At 35.4% G+C, this 21421-nt stretch overlaps 1 protein-coding gene across 1 annotated transcript in view; it reads right to left on the bottom strand.

Moving 5' to 3' along the window:
• The window catches only part of KDM4C (lysine demethylase 4C), a 392436-nt gene that overhangs the window by 125627 nt on the left and 245388 nt on the right, over positions 1 to 21421 (bottom strand). Inside the window, exon 16 of the mRNA XM_049770299.1 lies at positions 20068 to 20176. Within this exon, the coding sequence (XP_049626256.1) occupies positions 20068 to 20176 (109 nt within the window). The remainder of the gene's footprint in view (positions 1 to 20067; positions 20177 to 21421) is intronic.

Here is a 21421-nt window from a genome sequence, read left to right as displayed (position 1 = left end):
AATTTCAAGAATTGTTCATCCAAAAATCACTAATGCATTTAGAAGATTGAAAAAGGACATTCTTCTGCTCTCAGAGAAAGATGCACTAAAATCTTTTCATTTGAAAGCATGATTAAGTTTGCAGTTTTTCAGATAGCAAATTCCTTCCTAGAACTGTCTTTTTAAAAGCTGTCAAGGATAAAATGCTGTTTCTTATTAACAAAACCCATGTGCCTACATCACTGTGAGTTAGGGGTCTGAAACACCTGCCACTGGTGGAATTTATTTAGATGATAGATTTATATGTCTCCATGCACTTCTCTAAGGTTTTTAGCTGCCTTCAGCATACCAACTGTTTGTCAAAGCTTTCCAACAGCTCTGACATCATGCAAGAGTGAACTAGAGAGTTTGATGGGCCCTGCAAATCTAATGACAACATGTGAGAATATTTTCCAACTTAAGAATATGTCTCCGTCCCTTGCAACTTCTTTCTCCCAGGGACTTAAATAACACAGACATCATTTTATAGGACTGTCCATGTTCAAAGGCTTCTGAGACAGAAAACAACACAGTACAAAAAAAACAAACAAACAAGGGCCAGCAAGGTGGCACTAGAGGTAAGGTGTCTGCCTTGCGAGCGCTAGCCAAGGAAGGACCATGGTTCGATCCCCCGGTGTCCCATATGGTCCCTCCAAGCCAGGGGCGATTTCTGAGTGCTTAGCCAGGAGTAACCCCTGAGCATCAAACGGGTGTGGCCCAATAAACAAAAAAAAAAAATTAACTTCTGCACAACTGTGTTTGTACTCAATCTTTGAGATCAAGAAGCAAGCTAACTCAAAAATAAAATTATAATATATAATTATATAATATGCATATAAATAGCCTAGAGTAGCTAGAGAGTAAGGCCAGATATTCAAATATCACAGAACTCTTTAATTATTAATGCTATAACATGACCACATTAAACCCCTGACTTCTCATCTATGAAATAATAATCAACATCATCACTTTATGACAGTTAATTATTGAAATGTACGCCGCACCAGCCACTGTGCTAATATAACAAATATCCATTTAATTGTCAATGAGATAATGGTCATTATGATGAAGCAGTAGAAACTAAAATTAGTATCTTACTTAGGAATAATTTTAGCAATAGAGATTTTAGGTATAGAAATAGCTACCCAAGATCAGAACTTTCTGATTAGAAGGAGAGCACTGGAAAAAGTTGTCTGAGTGAAAAATCTCTTACTCTGTTACACCAAGTGCTTTTACACTCAGTGCAAGTGAGACACCTGAGGACCAGTCAATATTACCCTTACTGCAATCCTGGTGATTAAATTCCATTTAAAAAGATTTTAAAGTGTAATCTAAAAATTTTCTAGATGAGTAAGATAAGCAAAAGCATGTGGCATGTTATGTCATCTGGTGGATTCTGAGTAAAAACAAAGGAAAGGAGACACAGCAATCATTAAAAGAAGACTGATATTTTATAAAGCACATATACATATATACGTAAAACATATACATATGCATATATAGTGTCACAATAGATAGGTGTCAATATTACCTCTTCCTTCCCCTCAAACACAGAGTAGACTAATAAAGCACACAATTATTGCTCAGTATGGGTAAAATTCTCCATAGGAAAAAAAAAAGTTAAAAATAAAAACGATGAATATATTAAATACAAATATTTCTAGGGAGAGAAATGGAACTGAAGATGACTATCATTCTGTATTATAAACACTTCAGCTGTTGTTAATGGCAGTGTTGGTGTTGTTTTGAACAGACCACTCTAGGCAATCCTCAAGGGCCCAGGATAAGACGACACATCCTTTCTGGTGTTTTATTATTTCATTTAATGACAAAAACGCATTTTACTTTTATAACCAAAAAAACAGGACTTTGAAAATAATTACTTAAAATGAAGTCCAAGAGTGTTAGATGATCTTTCTATTCAAACTCTAACATTAAATAAATAAGCCAAAGCTCTAAAGCACTTTTCTGTGCCTCCTGTGTCTCAGGCCGATAACTTGAACTCTGAGTTTAGACTGTCATTTTCCTGGACTGTCTCTGGGAGAAACAGGACATGATTAAGGATGAAGAACACATCATGCTTGCTGTTTGCTTTCTCTAGCACAGGTGAGCTATCGCCCTTTGCGTGCACAGCAAGCTAAGGATAAAAAGCTGTCATGGCTTATCTATGCAGAATGTATGTTGCAGTGGCATTATGTTCCATAGTTGTGGAGCAAGACTTTCGAAATCAGCATATGCCAAAGAGTAAAGAAACAGTAATTCTGTCAGAGATAAAAACAGAGATGGAATAGTTCTAAAGCTATCACTAAGTTAAATGGAAATTTAAAATTAAATGATGATTGCCCCTATCAAATTGAGAAGGCTGAAAACGCACATATTTTAACTGCTGGACCTGCTGGAAAACAAGTTATTTTCATATTGTTACTTTCTTCATTTTCCAGTTATAAAAAAAGAACTCTTAGAGAAATAGTATGTAGAGTTATAAGAACTTAAATTTTCTTGTTTCTAAATTCTTTTGGGTGTTGATTCTACTCTCAGTTCTACAGAGACCTACTACATACATGTCCTATGATATTTGCATTATTATTTGAATTGCTTTGAGAATAATAAAAGAATAATCTCAAAAGCTAATTATCACTCAGATGATGACCTGCTAGAGAAATTTTAAAGCAAATTTCTGCAGCAATATTTAGTTTATGTCTTTTTACAGTGTACTATAAAAGAAATAACAATAACAACATAATTCCTTGATTCTTATAAAAAGCCATCAAAATCTGTGGTACTTGAAGTTATACATACTGTAAATAATATCTTGTTATAATTAGTAGTTATCTTGTTATAATTAGTGAGCTGAGAACTTTGCAATTTAAGGCAATAAAATACAACTAAAAATTCCAGGCATTCCATTTGGTCCCCTGTACCCGAGGTAATTCCTGAGTGTAGAACCAGGAGTAAACCTGATTATTGCTGGATATGGCCAAAAAGCATTAACAAAACAAAAAAAAGAGGTTAATTTCTAAAATCATATCAAAATAATTTTATTTCTGAAATTGAGTTGTCTCTATTTTCAGAAGTTATCTACACTAGATAATAATAATATAGGGAAATAATAATAATAATACACGGAAAAAATCCTTATTACAAATTTGTAAATACCTAAAGAAAATGTTTTAACCAGAGCCTCTTCTGCTTTCCATAATGATCATCAAAAGGACAAATGACACCACTGTAAGCTCTGTATCTACATCCTTCTAGGCCACAGACCCCATGAGAGTGTTGACTCTGCTCCTTGTGTGCCTATTACAACATACCAAACAATCTGAAAGTCCTATCAGGTTATAATGAAGGAAAAAAATTGTTCATTACCTATAATTTTTGTCAAAACCTTTAAAATGACAAACTGGAACCCCCAAATGATGCAATGAAAGAAGATTTTAGCACATTTCACTGATGTGCTTTGAAACAGAAATCGTTCTAAGCAAAACCCCACAATAGTAAAGAAACTGTCCCTCTGCTATTGTCTCCAGAGCAACAGCTGTCAAATAGAAAAGATGGGACATAATTAAAGCTATGGAAAAGACAACGAAACTAGATCAATGGAGCATAGTTTGTTTTGCCTTCTTGTTTTTCTAAACGACAGTAGTTGACATTATATTTCATGTGGCTTAGAGTTTTTTGAATTAAATATGGGTCAACAATCACTAAATACATCAACAAGTGACACTCATTGAAATAAATCATACCAACTGGCCAGCATATTATTAGCTACTGTGACGCTACCACTGCTTTCATAAATAAAAAATGAGAATTAAACTTTCATCACAAAATATTTCACCAGACTAGATTGCAAATTTTGACACAGTCGATTTATCATTGTGAAAATCAAATGAGGCTCAGTCGGCTCTGGTCAAAAAGCTCATTAGTCTATTAAAATCATACCTTTCCCAGGACATCATGATCCCTTTTACTGAAAAATATCTGCTATTTAGAGAAAAGAACTCCCAATATTTTCCCTTTATCCAATGAGTGGAAGTGTTTAAAAATGATGGGCTTTAAAATCAATTAGAAGCAACAGATGGCTCTAAGAAAATAAATTTTAAAGTTTTAATTACTTTAAGAACTAAACATACAATGTAAGCCAATTTATTTGGTTACTTTTTTTCCATTTTTAAAGTAAAATATTTTATTCCAAAATAAGTGATGAAATGTTTTATATTACAAACCAAAAACATTCCTGATTAAATTTTTTTCTGTACCATTAATGGGGAGAAACTATTGACCCAGGGGCTGAAGTGATCGCAGAGGGTCGGGCATTTGCCATGCAGATGGCCAACCTGGGTTAGCATCCCATATGGTACCCTGAGCTTGCCAGAAATAATTTCTAAGTGCAGTGTCAGGAGTAACCCTTGCGTGCCACCAGGTGTGCCACAGAAGAAAAAAGAAAAAAAAAAGGAAAAGGAAAGAAGAGAAGGAAGGGAGGGAGGGAGGCAAGAAGGAAGAAAGGGGGGCCGGGCAGTGGCGCTAGAGGTAAGGTAGGCCTGCCTTGCCTGCGCTAGCCTTGGATGGACTGTGGTTCGATCCCCCGGTGTCCCATATGGTCCCCCAAGCCAGGAGCAAACTTCTGAGTGCATAGCCAGGAGTAACCCCTGAGCATCACCAGGTGTGGCCCAAAAACCAAAGGAAAAAAAAAAAGTTTAAAAAAGAAAAAAAGAAGGAAGAAAGGATGGAAGGAAGGGTGGAAAAGGACAGGGAGGGAGGGAGGGACAAACTATATGTACCTAATACTCCTCTACTAAGAGGTTATCTAAGATATATAAGGCACTGATAGAGCTTAATAAGAAAAAAATATCTAATCCCATCCAAAAATAGAAGAATTAAACAGAGAAATTCTCAAAGAATAATTACAGATGGATAAAAGGCACATGAAAAATGTTCCCATTATTAGTCATCAGGGATCAAAACAACAATGAGATATCACTTCACAGCACAGAGACTGGCACAAATCAAAAAGAGTAAGAACAACCAGTGTTAGTGCAGATGTAGGGAGAAAGGGACTTTCATTGGCAATGATGGCTGGCTCAGCCTTTTTTGAAAAACAATATGGATATTCCTCAAAAAATTAGAAATTTATGGGGCCAGAGCAGTGGAGCAAGTGGTAAGGCATCTGCCTTGTCTGCACTAGCCTAGGATGGACCACTGTTTTTTTTTTTTTTTTTTTTTTTTTTTTGTGGTTTTTGGGTCACGCCCGGCAGTGCTCAGGGGTTACTCCTGGCTCCATGCTCAGTAATTGCTCCTGGCAGGCACGGAGGACCATATGGGATGCCAGGATTCGAACCGATGACCTTCTGCATGAAAGGCAAATGCCTTACCTCCATGCTATCTCTCCAGCCCCTGGACCACTGTTTGATCCCTGGCATCCCTTATGGTCCCTCAAACTAGGAGCAATTTCTGAGCACATAGCCAGGAGTCATCGGGTGTAGCCCCAAAAAACAGAAACAAAACAAATTAATTAGAAACTGAACTTACAGATTCAACAAAACCAATCCTAGGAATATATCTCAGGGCCCAAAAATGAAATACAGAAAAAGCATCTATACCTATGTTCATGGCAGCATTATTTACAATAGCCAGAAGCTGGAAACAACCAAGTGTCTGAGAACAGATGAGTGGATTAAAAAAAAAATCTTGTACATCTATACAATGTGAACTATACAGTTGTTTGGAAAAACAAAGTAATTTGCTTATATATGGATAGATATGCAAGATTATGTGAAATGAGTCAGAGGGAGAGAGATAAACATAGAATTATCATACTCATTTGTGGGATATAAAAAATAGTATGGTAATAACATCCAGAGACAATAGAGGGGAGGGCCAGGAGGACCAGTCCATGGAGGAAGATTGCCAGCAATTGTGGAGCAGTGCAGTTAGAGCAGAGACAAGGCCACTATGATAATGATAACTGAATTTGATCACTCAGGACAAGAATTGGGTGCTGAACAGAGATACAGAGGAGGAAGTGTAAGAGAAGAAGGAGAAGGAAGAGGAAGAGGATCTGCCATGGAAGTAGGCATGGGCGTAGAAAAATTAGGGATACTGTGGGAAATGTGCACTGGTGAAAGGTGCTGGACATTGTATTACTGAAACTCAATCATAAACATTTCATAATAGTGTATCTCATGGTGATTTAATTAAAGAATTAAAAAATTTTTAATAATGAGTCTGAGAAAATATTTACACAAAAATTGCATCTAGAGGCTGGAGCAATAGCATGGTGGGTAATGCTTTTGCCTTGCATACAGCTGAACTGGGCTCAAGTCTCAGCATTCTCAAGCAACACCAGAGTAATTCATGAGTGCAGAGCCGGAATAATCCCTGGGTATCACCTGATGTGAATCAAAACAAATATTATCCTACAATTTTAGTCTATATTATTAGTGAAAATATTTTATTTTACTGAAAATGGAGCTACAATACATGTGTGATAAATACCTTTTCACGTAATAATCTACATGATTATTACTGCAAATTTCTTTTCCAGGCAGCTACATATTCATGTAGGAGATGTTTTTCCATCAGTTGTAATTTACTTATCCTTCCTGAGAATGTTGGACTTTCTTTGTAATGGAAAGTCAACTATTTCATTTTTATAAGTTTTTATGTTTATTGTCAACATATTTTCTAAGAGAGACCTTAAATGAAATTTCTGGTGCTGATATTATCTTTTTGTTTTGTTTTGTTTTGTTTTGTTTTGTTTGGGGGGCCACACCCATTTGATGCTCAGGGGTTACTCCTGGCTATGCGCTCAGAAATGGCCCCTGGCTTGGGGGACCATATGGGATGCCGGGGGATCGAACCGCGGTCCGTCCTACACTAGCGCTTGCAAGGCAGACACCTTACCTCTAGCGCCACCTTCCCGGCCCCGTGCTGATATTATCTTAACTAGCCAATATCTTTCTAAAGAAGTAAGTGTATGTGATGTTGGATAGGAAAACAATATTAATAATATTGGAAATTACATGTAACTCAATCAGTGGAGGTGAAAAGGAAAAAGGGGAGGTTGGAATAGCAGATTAACATAGATGAAAATGTAGCTCGTCAATGCTCTGAAATAAAAACAGAGCTAAATACATAACAAGAAAACAAAACAAAAAAAAAAGGAACAAAAGAAAAATGAAAGCTAGAAAAAGTCAATAGAACCAGACAACATTCCTACCAGAAGTAAATTATAAAACACAGACTCAACAACACTGAAAACATGAGATCTAACTGCAACCACTAAACTTTGTAAAGTTCTTATAAAGTGGTCTGGGAGGAACTGGGCAACAATGGAGCATACAAATTGTAAATCACAGTTCTTTATAGATTAAAAAAATGTTTTATAAAAGAAAGGAAAAAGATAATCAATAGAGGGGCCAGAGAGATAGCACAGCGGTAGAGCTTCTGCCTTGCATGCAGCGGATCCAGAAAGAAGGTGGTTCGATTCCTGGCATCTCATATGGTCCCTTGTGCCTGCCAGGAGCAATTTCTGAGCACAGAGCCAGGAGTAACCCCTGAGTACCGCTGGGTGTGACACCCCCCCAAAAGGCAAAAAAAAAAAAAGGGAGGGAAGGAAGGAAGGAAGGAAGGAAGGAAGGAAGGAAGGAAGGAAGGAAGGAAGGAAGGAAGGAAGGAAGGAAGGAAGGAAGGAAGGAAGGAAGGAAGGAAGGAAGGAAGGAAGGAAGGAAGGGAGGGAGGAATACTTCATGTATTGGTGGAAATACCATACTGGGGTGAAAAATAAAGGCTAGAAAGGTGATAATTAAAGTTGGAGGGTTGGCTGAAGGCTGCGTAACAAGCAGTGAGGTAATTTGATTCTATGAATACTGACTCCCTCCTCCCCAATTCTGGAATTATCCAAGGAATAGCAAAAGAGACGAGAGTGTCCAGGCAGAATAGAGATTACTAGAGTCACAGTCAGCAAACTTCATAAGAAGGAAGATCAAGCCACTGGCCCTCTTAACTCTAAACTTAAGAGGCTTTTACACAAAAGTGTGAAAAATGGCAGAGTTGCCCCCTGCCCAGCTCCCGAGACCAGACCCACCTATGAGTAAAGATGCTGACCTCTGAACTTAACTCACTGAATTACCAAGTCAACTTATACCAAACACAATCTATTCTTACAGGCTTTGCTCAGAGTCTCCATTCCCAAAAAGGAGCACAAGACCAAGAACTACCAAACAGAAGAAACAACTACCAAAGAAGAATATAAACAACAAAAGAAAAACAAAAGGATAAGGGTGCTTGGGAAAAGTACTTGAAATAGACAGAAAATATGAAGAAATAATAGAAAAAAACAGTATCAAAGGAGTGTGAGAGAATGAGAGAGAGCCACACACAGAGAAAGAAGCAGAGAGAGAGAGAGAGAGAGAGAGAGAGAGAGAGAGAGAGAGAGAGAGAGAGAGAGATAAGGAAGAAGTGGTATGGGAGAGGAGGAATAAAGTAAGGGAGTGCACAATCTGAACATGGAATAGTAGCAGAACTCTGGTGGTTTGTGCAATGAGGCTTCTACACAGAGGAATGAAACAGAACTCAGAAATGAATACAGCGCTACAAACCAGTGAGAAAGCAATACAATATCAATTATAAGGAAAAAAAGCTATCATGTTAATATTTGCTAACTAGGCTTATTAAAAAGAGGTGATCTTGAAAGACAGATCTCACTGTTATTTTTGTCTTTAAATGCATTATTTTTCTAAATATCATGATAAAACAATCACCTTTTTAATTCTCTCAAATTAAAAGGGCATTCTATCAAAAGCATTCTATCTATTCTTTTTTTTTTTTTTTTTTTTTGGTTTTTGGGCCACACCCGGTAACGCTCAGGGGTTACTCCTGGCTATGCGCTCAGAAGTTGCTCCTGGCTTGGGGGACCATATGGGACACCGGGGGATCGAACCGAAGTCCGACCAAGGCTAGCGCAGGCAAGGCAGGCACCTTACCTTTAGCGCCACCGCCCGGCCCCCATTCTATCTATTCTTAGAGGTGAGAAAACTATGACACAAGCACTGTTACTCAGGACAGTTGTTACCCATGATCATTTGCTGGAGATGCTTTTTCAATTTTCAATCATCATACAGACTATTCAAAAAGCATGTGGTACTCATGGCCTGAGGTTCTGCTTAATTAATAAGTTCACCAAGGGCAATCTTAAATAAAATCATTTTATTTTGTTATTTAATCCCCAAGAGAGACACTAAAAAAAATACAATGGTTACTAGAGCACAATTTAGTGCCAGTATTTTATTTATGACAAAATTCTAGCTGGTGTTTTTTTTGTTTTGTTTTGTTTTGTTTTGTTTTGTTTTGTTTTGTTTTGTTTTGATGGTGAGGTGGAGAAGACTTGTACTGAAAGCTGACTGTTAGATTTTCAGGAATCTTGAAAGATGGGCAATATGGCATTGTTAATGTGAAGTTGGTGACTGGAATTAGCTCCACCAACGAAATCTGCAGAAGGGCTTTTCGTGAACACCCTTTTTCTATATTGTTGTTTGTTAACTAATTACTAGCATATGTGGACCTTTAGATGCTTTTGGCAGAAGGTAAAAATGCAGTACAAAATTAAAAACTGTAAGACAGTGTAGTAAAGACTTGTAAATGGAGTCAGCTGGTTAAACTTGGGTACTTACTCAATTTTTATACCACAAACTTATCTGGCCACAGAGACCAAGTGACTTGCCCAAGACTCTTCTGGTTATCGTCCCTGGACTCTCAGAAAAGTACAGTGCCTAATGAAAGGCCATATAATTCATTTCTGTACAAAATGGTGATGAGAAAGCCAAAATCAAGGACAGCCTATCCTGGTATTAAAACTGATGGCTGCGATCATACCTTAACCCAATACCTTAATTCAGAAACAGTCACACTATGCAAGGCAAAAAGACAAAGCAATGGGCTGAAATTTTACAGAGTCATTCTGACAAGATGCTTTTTCAACAAGCAATGTCCAGTTTCAACATAAAACTGGGTTCTTTCGAATGCAACTAAGCCATTTTAGAGTAAACAGCACACTCCATTCAAAAGAAAATTCTTTTAGTTAGCACACTGTACTTTCTTTTTGGTTCTTTTTCTTTTTATATAATATTTATTTTAATCATAGTGGCTTACATATCATTGACGATAATATTTTAGGTACATATTAAGATAAAAACGGGAGTTCCAATCACTGAATTGTCCTCCCTCCACCTCCACTCCCATCCTATCTCCCATATCCTCCTCCCTCACCCCCGGGGCTGCTAGAATAAAGTGGTCCCCTCTGTGCCTAGCTTACTACTTAGAGGACCTACACCTGTTTCATCTTGGTACCTCCCTTATTTCCCGCTCTAATTGGGAGGCGGGACTAGATAGTTCAAGTGATGTGATTTTGTTTGAAGAGTAAGGTACTAAACTGGGGGGGGGGGGGAATCAAATAGGATGAAAATGGGCGGAGTCCTTCTGGAGGCTCTCATCCTAGGTTTGAGAGAGGAAGGGGAAAAGGAGGGTAAAACACCACAACAGTACAAAAAGAAGTGTCAAGTAAAACATCCAGTGAGCACTCCAACAATAAAGATAAGCACTACATAAAGGCCATGGTCTTGAGATAAAAAAAACATGGCAGAGCACATAAAGGAAGAAAAGAAAAGAAGAAAAAAAAAACAAATATAAATGGAGACAACTTCAATAACCACAACAAAACAAAGAAATCGACAAAAACTAGATAAATAATTAAAAAAGAAAATTGTTTTGTGCTTTTTTGCCTTTTTCCTTCCCTCCTGCACAGGCACAATAAATAATGGGGTCATTCAAAAAGGAATTCCCTCAGCCTAAGAGATACAGGGTTTCTCCGCCCTTGAAGTATATTGTCATGGGATTGACTATAGACTCTGTCAGGTTCATTTACTCTCCTCTTGGTTTTTTTTGTGGTGTATGGAAGACTTCTGCTCCGTTCGGAGTGATAAACACTGTACTTTCTTGATGCTCAAAGACTGTTAAATATACTACTTACTAATGTGAGAAAATAAAGACAGAATTTGCTTTATGTGTTCATAGCCAATATTGCTAACTCGCAATGAAAATGTATGTCATATCTTTCATTTTCTTCTTTCATCTCACAACCACCAAGTTCACAGATGCAATTCAGAGACATTCATTTACATGGCCAAAAATGCCTAAATAGAAAACCAGAGGTCTTATTCAAGAACCCATAGAACCCATTTCAATGTAACCACAATTTAGAATTACATGATCTAAAAGACAAAACCAATGAATGCAGAAATCCTTTAATACTAACTCAATACATCATATGCTGATTAACCAAAGCAATGATTGCACTTTAATCTAACTCAAAACTCATGTTAAAAAAATGGCATCACTGAATTGTGGAAGCATTTCTAAAACATATCATTAAATTAAAAATATAAAAATATCCTCACTTTCATGCACTCAAAAAATAGTAAATATGTATTATTTACATATTATGGGACTAATCTAATTCATACTAAAATGAAGACCCCTAGAGAAAATGTCACCAAGGTCATCCTTACTAAAATATAATAATTAATCCACTGGTGTATAATAATTAGACTGCACCTTTCCAAAACTACAACTTCTTTGATACCAATCAACACTGGCCAAGCAAAGCATTATGGATTGTTTAGGGCCATCTAGCAGCTGCCTCCATTTGGCATGCATTGGTTGGTATTGACCCAGTCAATTTTGGAGTGATAGGGGTGACATGGACTTCAAGACCCTGCCCTTAGATCACTCACTCAATTAAAAGACCTACCAGCAATCACTACTCACACAGACAAAAATCAGGAAGAAGAAAAAAGTACCATTTCAGCAATACAAACTGAAAAATAAGATAACTTTCTCACAATATTCTTTAATCACAAATTATCTGAGGTTTTGTGTATCTAGGTAATAATGTTTTTAAAATTACTCCTCAGGAAGAATGAGTTCAAAACTAAAAATGTGAAGACTAATCAATTTCCTTTGGCCTTACAATTTTCTTCTAGCTGATAAAGAAAAATCCATAATAACAAGATAACATTTCATGCATTTATACATTTTCTCCTATAGACATCTCTAGCACTTAGAAAGTATATTATTTGTAGTCAAGCCCATCTGACATTTTCCATTTTACTCAAAAGATCTTACGGTTTGGTATTACAGCAATATACAAATTTGACAGCTTGCAATAGGATCTAGTCTCTGCAGCAAATCATTGTGACAGTTAAGTCCTATGCAGCTACTAATGTATATTGCTTTTATGCTGTACTTATTTTCAAATCTTACAAAGTTAGGGACACGTGTATGCTGAAATCCTAAAGAACCTGATGAAGGGGTCAAAGAAATAGTACGAAGGTAAGGCTCTTCATTGCATGTCACCAAGTCTAATTCAATCCCAGATACTGATTATGGTCCCTTAACTACTGCCAGGATTGATCCTGAGTACAGAGCCAGGATTAAGATATGAGCTCTGTTGGGTGTGGTCCAAATATGCATCCTCCCAAAACTTGTACAAAAGAAGTTATGATCAGACACAAAAGAATCCACACAGAATAAAGTATTTTCCAACAACTTATCTGACAAATACATACATATATAGATATATAACTTAAGAAAGAAAATCAATGCCATCAAAAATGGAGAAACAAGATGAATAGAAGCTTCCTTAAATACATAAAGATGATCAATAGGTATATAAAAAATATCTTCTGCATCACTCATCATCAAGGAAATGCAGACAAACAACAGTGAGATATCACTTCTTATTGGTGAGACTGACACATCAAAAAGAACAATGCCAACCAGTATTAACATGGATGTAGGAGCAAAGAGACCCTATTCACTTCTAGTGGGGATACTGATTAGTTCAACCATTTTGTAAAGCAATGGGCACTTTAAAACAAAAACAAGAACTGAAGTTCAAGCTGACTGGTAACTTCACTTCTGGGCATCTAGCCCAAGGGCCTTAAAACTCATTCAAGAAATATATGTGCACTCATGACAGACCTATTTAAAATAGATGAAATCAAGAACCAACCAAAGAGTTCAGAACAGATAATGTGACAAAGAAACTATGGTACATTATACTGTTTTGGTGTTTTTTTGTTTTGTTTTTTTGGTTTTTTGGTTTTTCGGGCCAAACCCGTTTGATGCTCAGGGGTTACTCCTGGCAAAGTGCTCAGAAATTGCCCCAGGCTTGGGGGGACCATATGGGATACCGGGGGATCGAACCACGGTTGCGATCTTTCCTTGGCTAGCGCTTGCAAGGCAGACACCTTACCTCTAGTGCCACCTGACCTGCCCCACATTATACTGTTATATACAGAGGAAGTTGTTTATTCAGTTTGCTGCTATATGGATGAATTTAGAAAGTATCATGCTAAGTAAAGTTAGGAGAAGAGGGACAGATACAGAATGCTCTCTCTTATATGTGGGATATAAAGAAACAGAGGAGAGAATAACAATGTCAACTAAAGCCCCAAATATTGTATGTATGATTAACAGTATCATTAACACTATCACTAATAGTATTGTAAATTTACACAGTGCTTAAAGTAGTGATTCTCAAACAGTGGGGTGCACCACCCAGGCAGGGCAAAAAATGTCATAACAAGCTAAGTCCTGTGTTTATGTCTCTGTATGTCTCTGGAGCTGAGAGTTGCTGTATCTTGCTTCAAACCCCGCTTTGAAAAGCTATGCATTGCAAACGTGCTCATTGTAGCCATTAATCCAGACATCACCTCTGATTTAAAAAAAAAAAAAAAAAAAGCTCAAATTATTTATATATTTTTGTTTTGTAGGTTAAAGTTTTTTTTTTAATAAAGATACTATTTACAGTCAAGGGGGGGGGGAGTGCAAAAAATGTTTTCTTCTTCCTAAGGGGTGGGGGGGCATGATAGAAAATAATTGAGAAGCACTGGCCTAAAGTAACATTCTTAGGGTGTGGGGGGTGAGAGAAGCACATCCAGCAAGCCTTAGGGCTTACTCTTGGCTCTTCACTCAGAAAACAATACTATTGGTGCTCAGGGGACCAAAAAGGATCAAACCCAGGTTGGCTATGCTGTGATATCCACTGTACAATTACTCCAGCCCTAAAGTAACAATTTTTCCTAAAATAATATTAATTATCTTGTAGTCTGTTAGACTTATTTATAATAATACTAACCATATCATACCACAATTGTGTTTTGACTTACTCCTTTTTTAATAGTACATTATTAAAAGCAAAAAAATTAAGGACAGTTAAAGAGGATTTCAGACACTTTGTAATATACAGTGAATTTTGTACACTAAAAGCAAAAAAGTTAATAATTTGATATATATCATGTTATGTACATACAATAAAATTAATATCAAGCAAAAATTGTTCTTAACTTTGAAATACTGAAAAAGTTTGAAGTTAAGCTCAGTACTGTTTATTATTTTCTTAAACTTTCTTTTTGTTATTAAAAACAACTGAAGATATGAATAAATTAGTGCATAACTTAAGATGGAATATTTTTTAAGTAAAAAATGTAATTTTTAAGATGGTATTGAGGAAGGGGAGGGAGAAAATAAGAAAGAGGGAGAGTAACATGCTCAAGAGAGGATGCAGACTTCTCCAAAGGTGGAGAGAGCCCCAGTACACAACCCAGCATGAAAGTAGGGAATCCACAACTCAAAGAGGGGAGAGGCAGGTGCCATATGCATGCAGGCACGGGTTTATGGGACCAATAAGTGCATGTGTCAAGGTGAAACATTTTAAAATTGCATCTACAGCCATAATATTTACTTTGAAAGTAATGAAAGATAATCAATATGTCTTTACATTTCTCACAGTGCATTAACAGAGGCTCTGTCCAATAAAACCATGATTCCTCGAGAAAGAAAGGAAGTCATTCTCTAACCATTTTTGCAGCATTAACAAATGAACTTCAAAACGATCTTACAGCACAAGGGGCACATCTTCTCTCCTCCCCTCTCCTCCTCTTCTCCCTCTTTCACTCCCTCTCCCTTTCCTTCCCCACTGCCCCTTTCAATATATATCTGATAACATAACCCAGTTAGTAAGAGAACAGCTCTTTCTACAAATTAGGAAGCTTGAGTGAATTTTTCCCCATGATTCAGCTCTTCAGAGACCACGGTGAAACCACTCTATTTTCAGAATTGATGTACCTTTCAAAACTATAATCTTTGGCTTTCAGGTTCACTATTATTTGCCTTCAGGTACAAATTTTAAGTGTATAGAGGCTTCTAAGCAGAGAAGTTGGTTTCAGCCAGATTCTGAAAAGCTTGTAGTTCAGTCATCATTGCAGTGTAAATTCCTTTTCAAAATAATGCTCTTCACTCAGAGAACACTTGTGCTAGTGCTTGGTTCACTTGTCAAATACAAATCAAAGGTCATCAAATGCCTGGGGGTAACTTCAGCTATTTGAAAATTCATTTCTCCCCCTCTACCTAGTTGCAGAAATAGAATTTCAAATGTAAAAATCCTAGGAAAATCTACAACTGTAGAACCAAAGTCACTATGCTGTGTGCTCATAAGAGGCAGGAATATATGATACCCGAAACGCAATCACCAAATACTTTTCAAGGTGGAGAGCGTGCAGAAACTTTGCACAGCAAAAAAACAAACTATGTATACACAAACCTTAATATTAAAAAACAAACCTTAATATTAAAAAAAAAGACCACCACCAAAATTGATGATAATGATAGCAGTTAGGAGAGACATCTTTTTTTGGGGGGGGAGAGGAAGAAATACATGTAATTTAAGATCTAAATATCTATACAATATTCTCTCCAAATAGGAAGGAAAATTATTTAAAACAATCTTGGAATATACTCAAGGGCCCAAGAACACAATGCAAAAAAGACCATTAAACTACTCTGTTCACTGGAACACTCACTAATGATGGATGCAGTGGTGGAATTATGCACATGAGAAAGGATTATGAATAGCATTGTAAACCATGAAATCTCAATTAATTTTTAAAAAGCAAAAAAATAAAATAAAACTAATGATTGCATTTAGAGCTTACTGCAACTTCTTAAAATTTCAAAGTTGTCATATTTAGCTTTATTTAGGCAAATCCCACAGTTCTTTAAATAATTTAATCCCAAAACGTAATCAACAAATCTGAGAAATGTGTGGTAAATATATGTGACAAAAAATAGAAATTTGTATGATTCGTGTAGCTTTATTATTTTGCTTGTGTTTGTCTTTTAACAAATGTTCTTTCCCTATAAAATAGCAAGTACTGTTAATACAGCCTTAATTCAGGTTTCTTAAGTTGTTTTTCCCTTAAATTTTATAATCAAATTAAATTACTTCTGATACTAGTCTTCCATGTGATCATTTTATAAAAGAATTCCTTGTATCATATAAGTAACAATCTTGAATTATTATTTTTGGTAGACTTTACCTATATTCTACTTTGAAAACTGCCAAAATATTCTAAGTTGGTGTGTGTGTGTGTGTGTGTGTGTGTGTGTGTGTGTGTGTGTGTGTATCATATTTTTCCTTCATTTTTCTGTGTTCTCATCTTTGTAGACTTTGGTCTTCATTATAGATATTTAGTTATTGCTAAAACAAACCAATCATATCAGTAAGAAAAACAAAATATCAATCAGAAAATAAAGGAAAGCAAATGATTCTTCATAAACTCTAAAACCTAAACCTGGTGGGTGGGAACTATTATTTTCTTTTTCTCCTCAAGCATGACAGTAGATAACTTCAAGTCTAGAAAGGCTATTTCTGCACCTCTGGATCCAGGAATTTGGCTTGACCATTACTTGGCCTCTTCTAGGTGCCAATGTTCTGAAGTTCTCTGAGGAGTGGAAAAGGTGTTGAAGGATCTAGGGATGGGTTGAAATGGCACGTCTAGCCACAAGGATAAATTTTCCCATCTTAAATTCATTCATTCAGAAACAAAGAACTGAGTGAAAAAAAAATACATAAAAGGTAAAAATGGCACTAAAATTCTGAAACATGCTTAAATTGTAAGAGGAAAATAGATCTTCCTTTTGACTATGACTTTGGAAAAAGCCTATTCAGATACTTTCAGCCATTTCTTTTAAATAAAAGAATGATTATATTTAATAAGCTGATGTTTTAGAAAATAACTTTTAGCATTTTTTTTAGCTTAGCAATTAATTTAATAACCCCCAGGATCACTATTCTATACAAATCTTAATAGAGTAAAATAAAAAAAAAAAATTAACTGGACACAGATCTCTATCAAGACAAGTATTTTCTATCCTAAAATTCAGTTTTAAAAAAAGTAATGAAATACTAAGGTTTCTTGAAAGGTCAGTCACAAAAACAAAATGTAATATATTGAAATTAAGCCAAACCCATATCATTGTCCATTATGTTATATACATACTAGAGCCCTCCCAGTAATGAAACCAAAAAAGGTAGGTGGGTAAGCTAAAGATTCTTTGTAAAACATAGCATTTTAAGATCCAACTAATCCACTGAAGACACTGTTTTCTATTTGCTATCTCTTTTATTAAAACAACCATTGTAAGTAGAGAGAAAAATAAACCTGCTCAAGTAAACAAATCCTTTCTTACATACTCTATAAAAACCTTCCTGCACAAATTATTGTACAGAGGATACTTCAAAAGCTTCAAGTTGAAACTATGAATAAATAAAAGGCTGACAACAATATTACCATAATATTCAAATACTAATGCATAAATTCCAGTACTTCATATTCTAAAAGGGGTGCTAATAATGATGAGCACTTTTTAAAATAAACTTTCACACTGCAGAAGGTATTTTAAATTCATGTTTGCCATCAGTCAATCTTTAAGCCTATTGCAGTTACTAGCTATTTCTAGTGTTGCTTATTACTTATACCGAAAAAAAAACACTAACTTGCCCCCAAGCGAAAGCAGCTTTTCTATCTGGTTAAATGAAAAACTGAACTAAAACTTCATTTCTATGGAATTTAGTAATTTAGATGCACAGCAAGCAGCACTTTCTGTGCCCAGTTTCTATTCCTTGGGCTACTGCATCCTCATATGTCTCTCTGCCGGTCTCTGTCTCTCCAAGTGGAGGCTGGGCTCAAATTAAGCATTTGCTGAGGCAAAAAAGCAACTACAACGAAGAAACTAGTATAGCAGCACCACCTAGTGGGCAATGGAAATAGATTCCGAGTAACTCTTGGCAGTTGAGATGAGCAATTTGTCCTGTATTAAGTAACTCCAATATTCGATCCTTAAGTAACCAGAATTTCTAGGCTCAGAATCTTAGCCAACACTGCATATGTATTTTGAGACTCATTAATGTGCTTCTAAGGCCCAAGACCTATGGACATGCCCCCACTGAGACCAACATGGCCTTGCTACATAGAGCTAAAGGCAAAAATGGGAGAAAGCCTCAAGACTTTTTTCTTTTTTTTAATTATCTTTATTTAAACACTGTGATAACAAACATGATTGCAGTGTATGGTTACAGTCATGTAAAGAACACCTTAAGGAGGGATATGGAGGGCAACCAAATAATAAATAAATAAATAAATAAATAAACCCCACAGACTTTTTAGTACTGTATGATCAAATCATCCAGACACAATAATCTTAATCCAAATAATGAACAATGTTTTTCTTCATTCTATCCCTATCTAATATAGCACATATCACATGCATGTATATACAGAGACTCAAACACACCAAAAAAATTTTTGGTGTTTTTTGTTTGTTTGTTTTTTGGAAGAGCCTCCCAAGCAGTATCCAAATGTACCATGGCCCAACCTGATGATTTGAAGTCAACCAGGTAGGCAATTAAATCAGACGACTTGAAGATGCAGGGAAGACTGAACCCAGAGATACAGAAAGTTACCTGAGTCACTCTAGCAGAGCTCTGGACCTCTAGACACACCTGGCAATACTGAGAACAAGGCACTAAGAAAAGCTTCATGCAAAGTATGTGCCTTAACATCCGTACTATCTCTGTTTGATTTTTCAATTTCTCTAATAGATTATACTGAAATTCTAAATCAAATAATATATTAATAATCATGCAGTAGAAAATGTATGTTGCCTAAATTTATATTTTACAACAAATGCATTTTTCAATTTTCTTAATCCTTAATAGTAATTTTTATTGTTTCCAATTGGCATCTTTACAAATGGTGAGCAAAGTATAACGGAAGTCCAGTAATTTCCCATGAAGTCCCGTCATTAAAGAACTTTTCTCTGTTAATCTTCACTCCAAATGTAGTTAAGGGTTAATAGATACCCAAATACTCTAGAGTGGAGTGATGAGAAGTTTAAAAAAAATATGAACTAAAGAAATTCTACAGTGTTAAGTTACTTTTATGACATGCTTCAGTGTTTTAAGGGCATTTAATCTAACTTTGGGGAAAATTCTCATTAATATAAAATATAAGGGCCTAAACTAATGATCTGTTGGCTCACAATTTAATAGAACTACAAGGTTAATTCAATGTTAAGACAAATATTAAGAAAATATTCTTCACAAAGAGAATCAGTGGGAAGAATTTTATAAAGATTTTGAACAGGTCAGAAGATAAGCAGCCAGATAGTTGGGCGAACTGTATGACTTGTTTCTGATTCATAAATGAGGAAAATACTTTAGTAATAGTATAGTTTTATATTTTTATTGCTCTGAAAATCTCTTCTCGGTGATGGGTTTATAAAATCAAGTCAGAAACATTTTTCTATGTCAAAATCTAGTCAAAGAAAGCCAAGATAGGAAAGAACTAAAGACTTAAAAAATCATAGGAGAGCTCAGGTCTACTACTAACAAACCTTCATAGATATCCTATAATTTGAAAATTCACATGAATCCAAGAAATCTAGCATTACTTTGCCTCATGTCAAAACGAAGTTAAGGCTGTTTATATGCATACTTAGAATATAACAGAAAAATAATAAGTGAGGCTAATTAGAGTTAAAATAAAATGAAGCTAAGAATATTATAGTGGGAATGTGTGAATTGAAAGAACAATTTAAAAAACACTTAAATGAACAGAAATTAAGAAGTAAAAGAGAAGTTTTGCCACTCACCAATTTTAATCTCTGTAAAGGTATTCTGTCTACATCTATTTGTGTTCTTTCTGGAACATTAGTGAATTGAACTTCAGGGACTGCAACTGCACACATGATATGGGCCCACCTATAGAAATGGAGACATTAGACATGAGCAAAGGTCACTAAACTTACATACCTTCACTCTTCAATCAGATGATGGCAACTCTCACAGATGAAAACACACAATAGAATTAAACAAAAGCTCAAGTCTGTTCTAGATTCTATTTGACTGGCTTTATAAGAATGAAAAATATATATTCTAAGCTACAACCAATTAATAATCACCTGTACATTTTCAAGAACATACTTGTACACCATAGTGACAAAAAGAAATAGGTACAGACTTCTTCCAAGTAAAATACATTTATTCTACTACACTTCAATCTTAAAATTAGTGAGATGTTTTTATGCTATTTAACACTGAAATACATGACTCTTTAATACACTTTAGTTAAAGTACATAAGCAAAGATAAGTTCAAGAGATAAACGACTTAAGTTGGGAATTCTATAATCTTTTTACTTAATATAAATGTCATGAAGCAAATGCATTATTTTACATAATACAAATGTCACTGAACATTATATAAATGAGTTTTGTATTTCAGAAAAACAATAATGAGTTAGTCTTTAAATTATTTCTCCTACAATCCTAATTTGATAAAAAAAAAAAAGGCAAGAGCTAAGGAGAAATGAAATTTGGAGTTCCTTTATTTCATACTTAAAGCATAGTTTCTTACATATTCTAAAATACATCAAAAAAGTGATAACAATAAAGTATAAGTTTCTCATGAGTTAAGTCCAAAATAAATCTTAATATTGATATGTAAAGAAAACTTATAACTATTAATTCATTAATTTACTTTTAAACTAAAATGCTTCCTGCTTTCAAAGACCACAGAAAGAGTACCAGGGCTATCCTTCAAATCTAAATAAATATTGTATATCTATAGGAAACTCTTTTATACTTTTTTTTCCTAATCCTATCCAAAGATAAGAAGAGAAATTCTATCTCCATCTTTATTGGAGCAGCATAAAATATCTCACCAATTATATGATCTTTGCTAACATCTTACAAGTGTTAGTCAACACTAATTACTGTTATACCAATCAAAACAGGACTAAAAGATATAGATCCCTAACTAAACACAAATGCAGTCTTAGACTAAACTTCATGTAAGAACGATACATGCCATTACTCTTCAAAGTAGTCAGAACAACCTACAAATAAATATAACTATAATATTTCCATTTTTTTAATTTGGGCCATACTAATTATGGTATCAGTCAAATCAAACATATCATCCTCAGATTAGATCTGGCTCATAAATA

Source organism: Suncus etruscus, chromosome 1 (genome assembly GCF_024139225.1).
Source record: "Suncus etruscus isolate mSunEtr1 chromosome 1, mSunEtr1.pri.cur, whole genome shotgun sequence".
Lineage (NCBI taxonomy): Eukaryota > Metazoa > Chordata > Mammalia > Eulipotyphla > Soricidae > Suncus > Suncus etruscus.
Note: the sequence above shows the minus strand (reverse complement) of the source record. Positions and strands in the feature narration are given on the sequence as shown.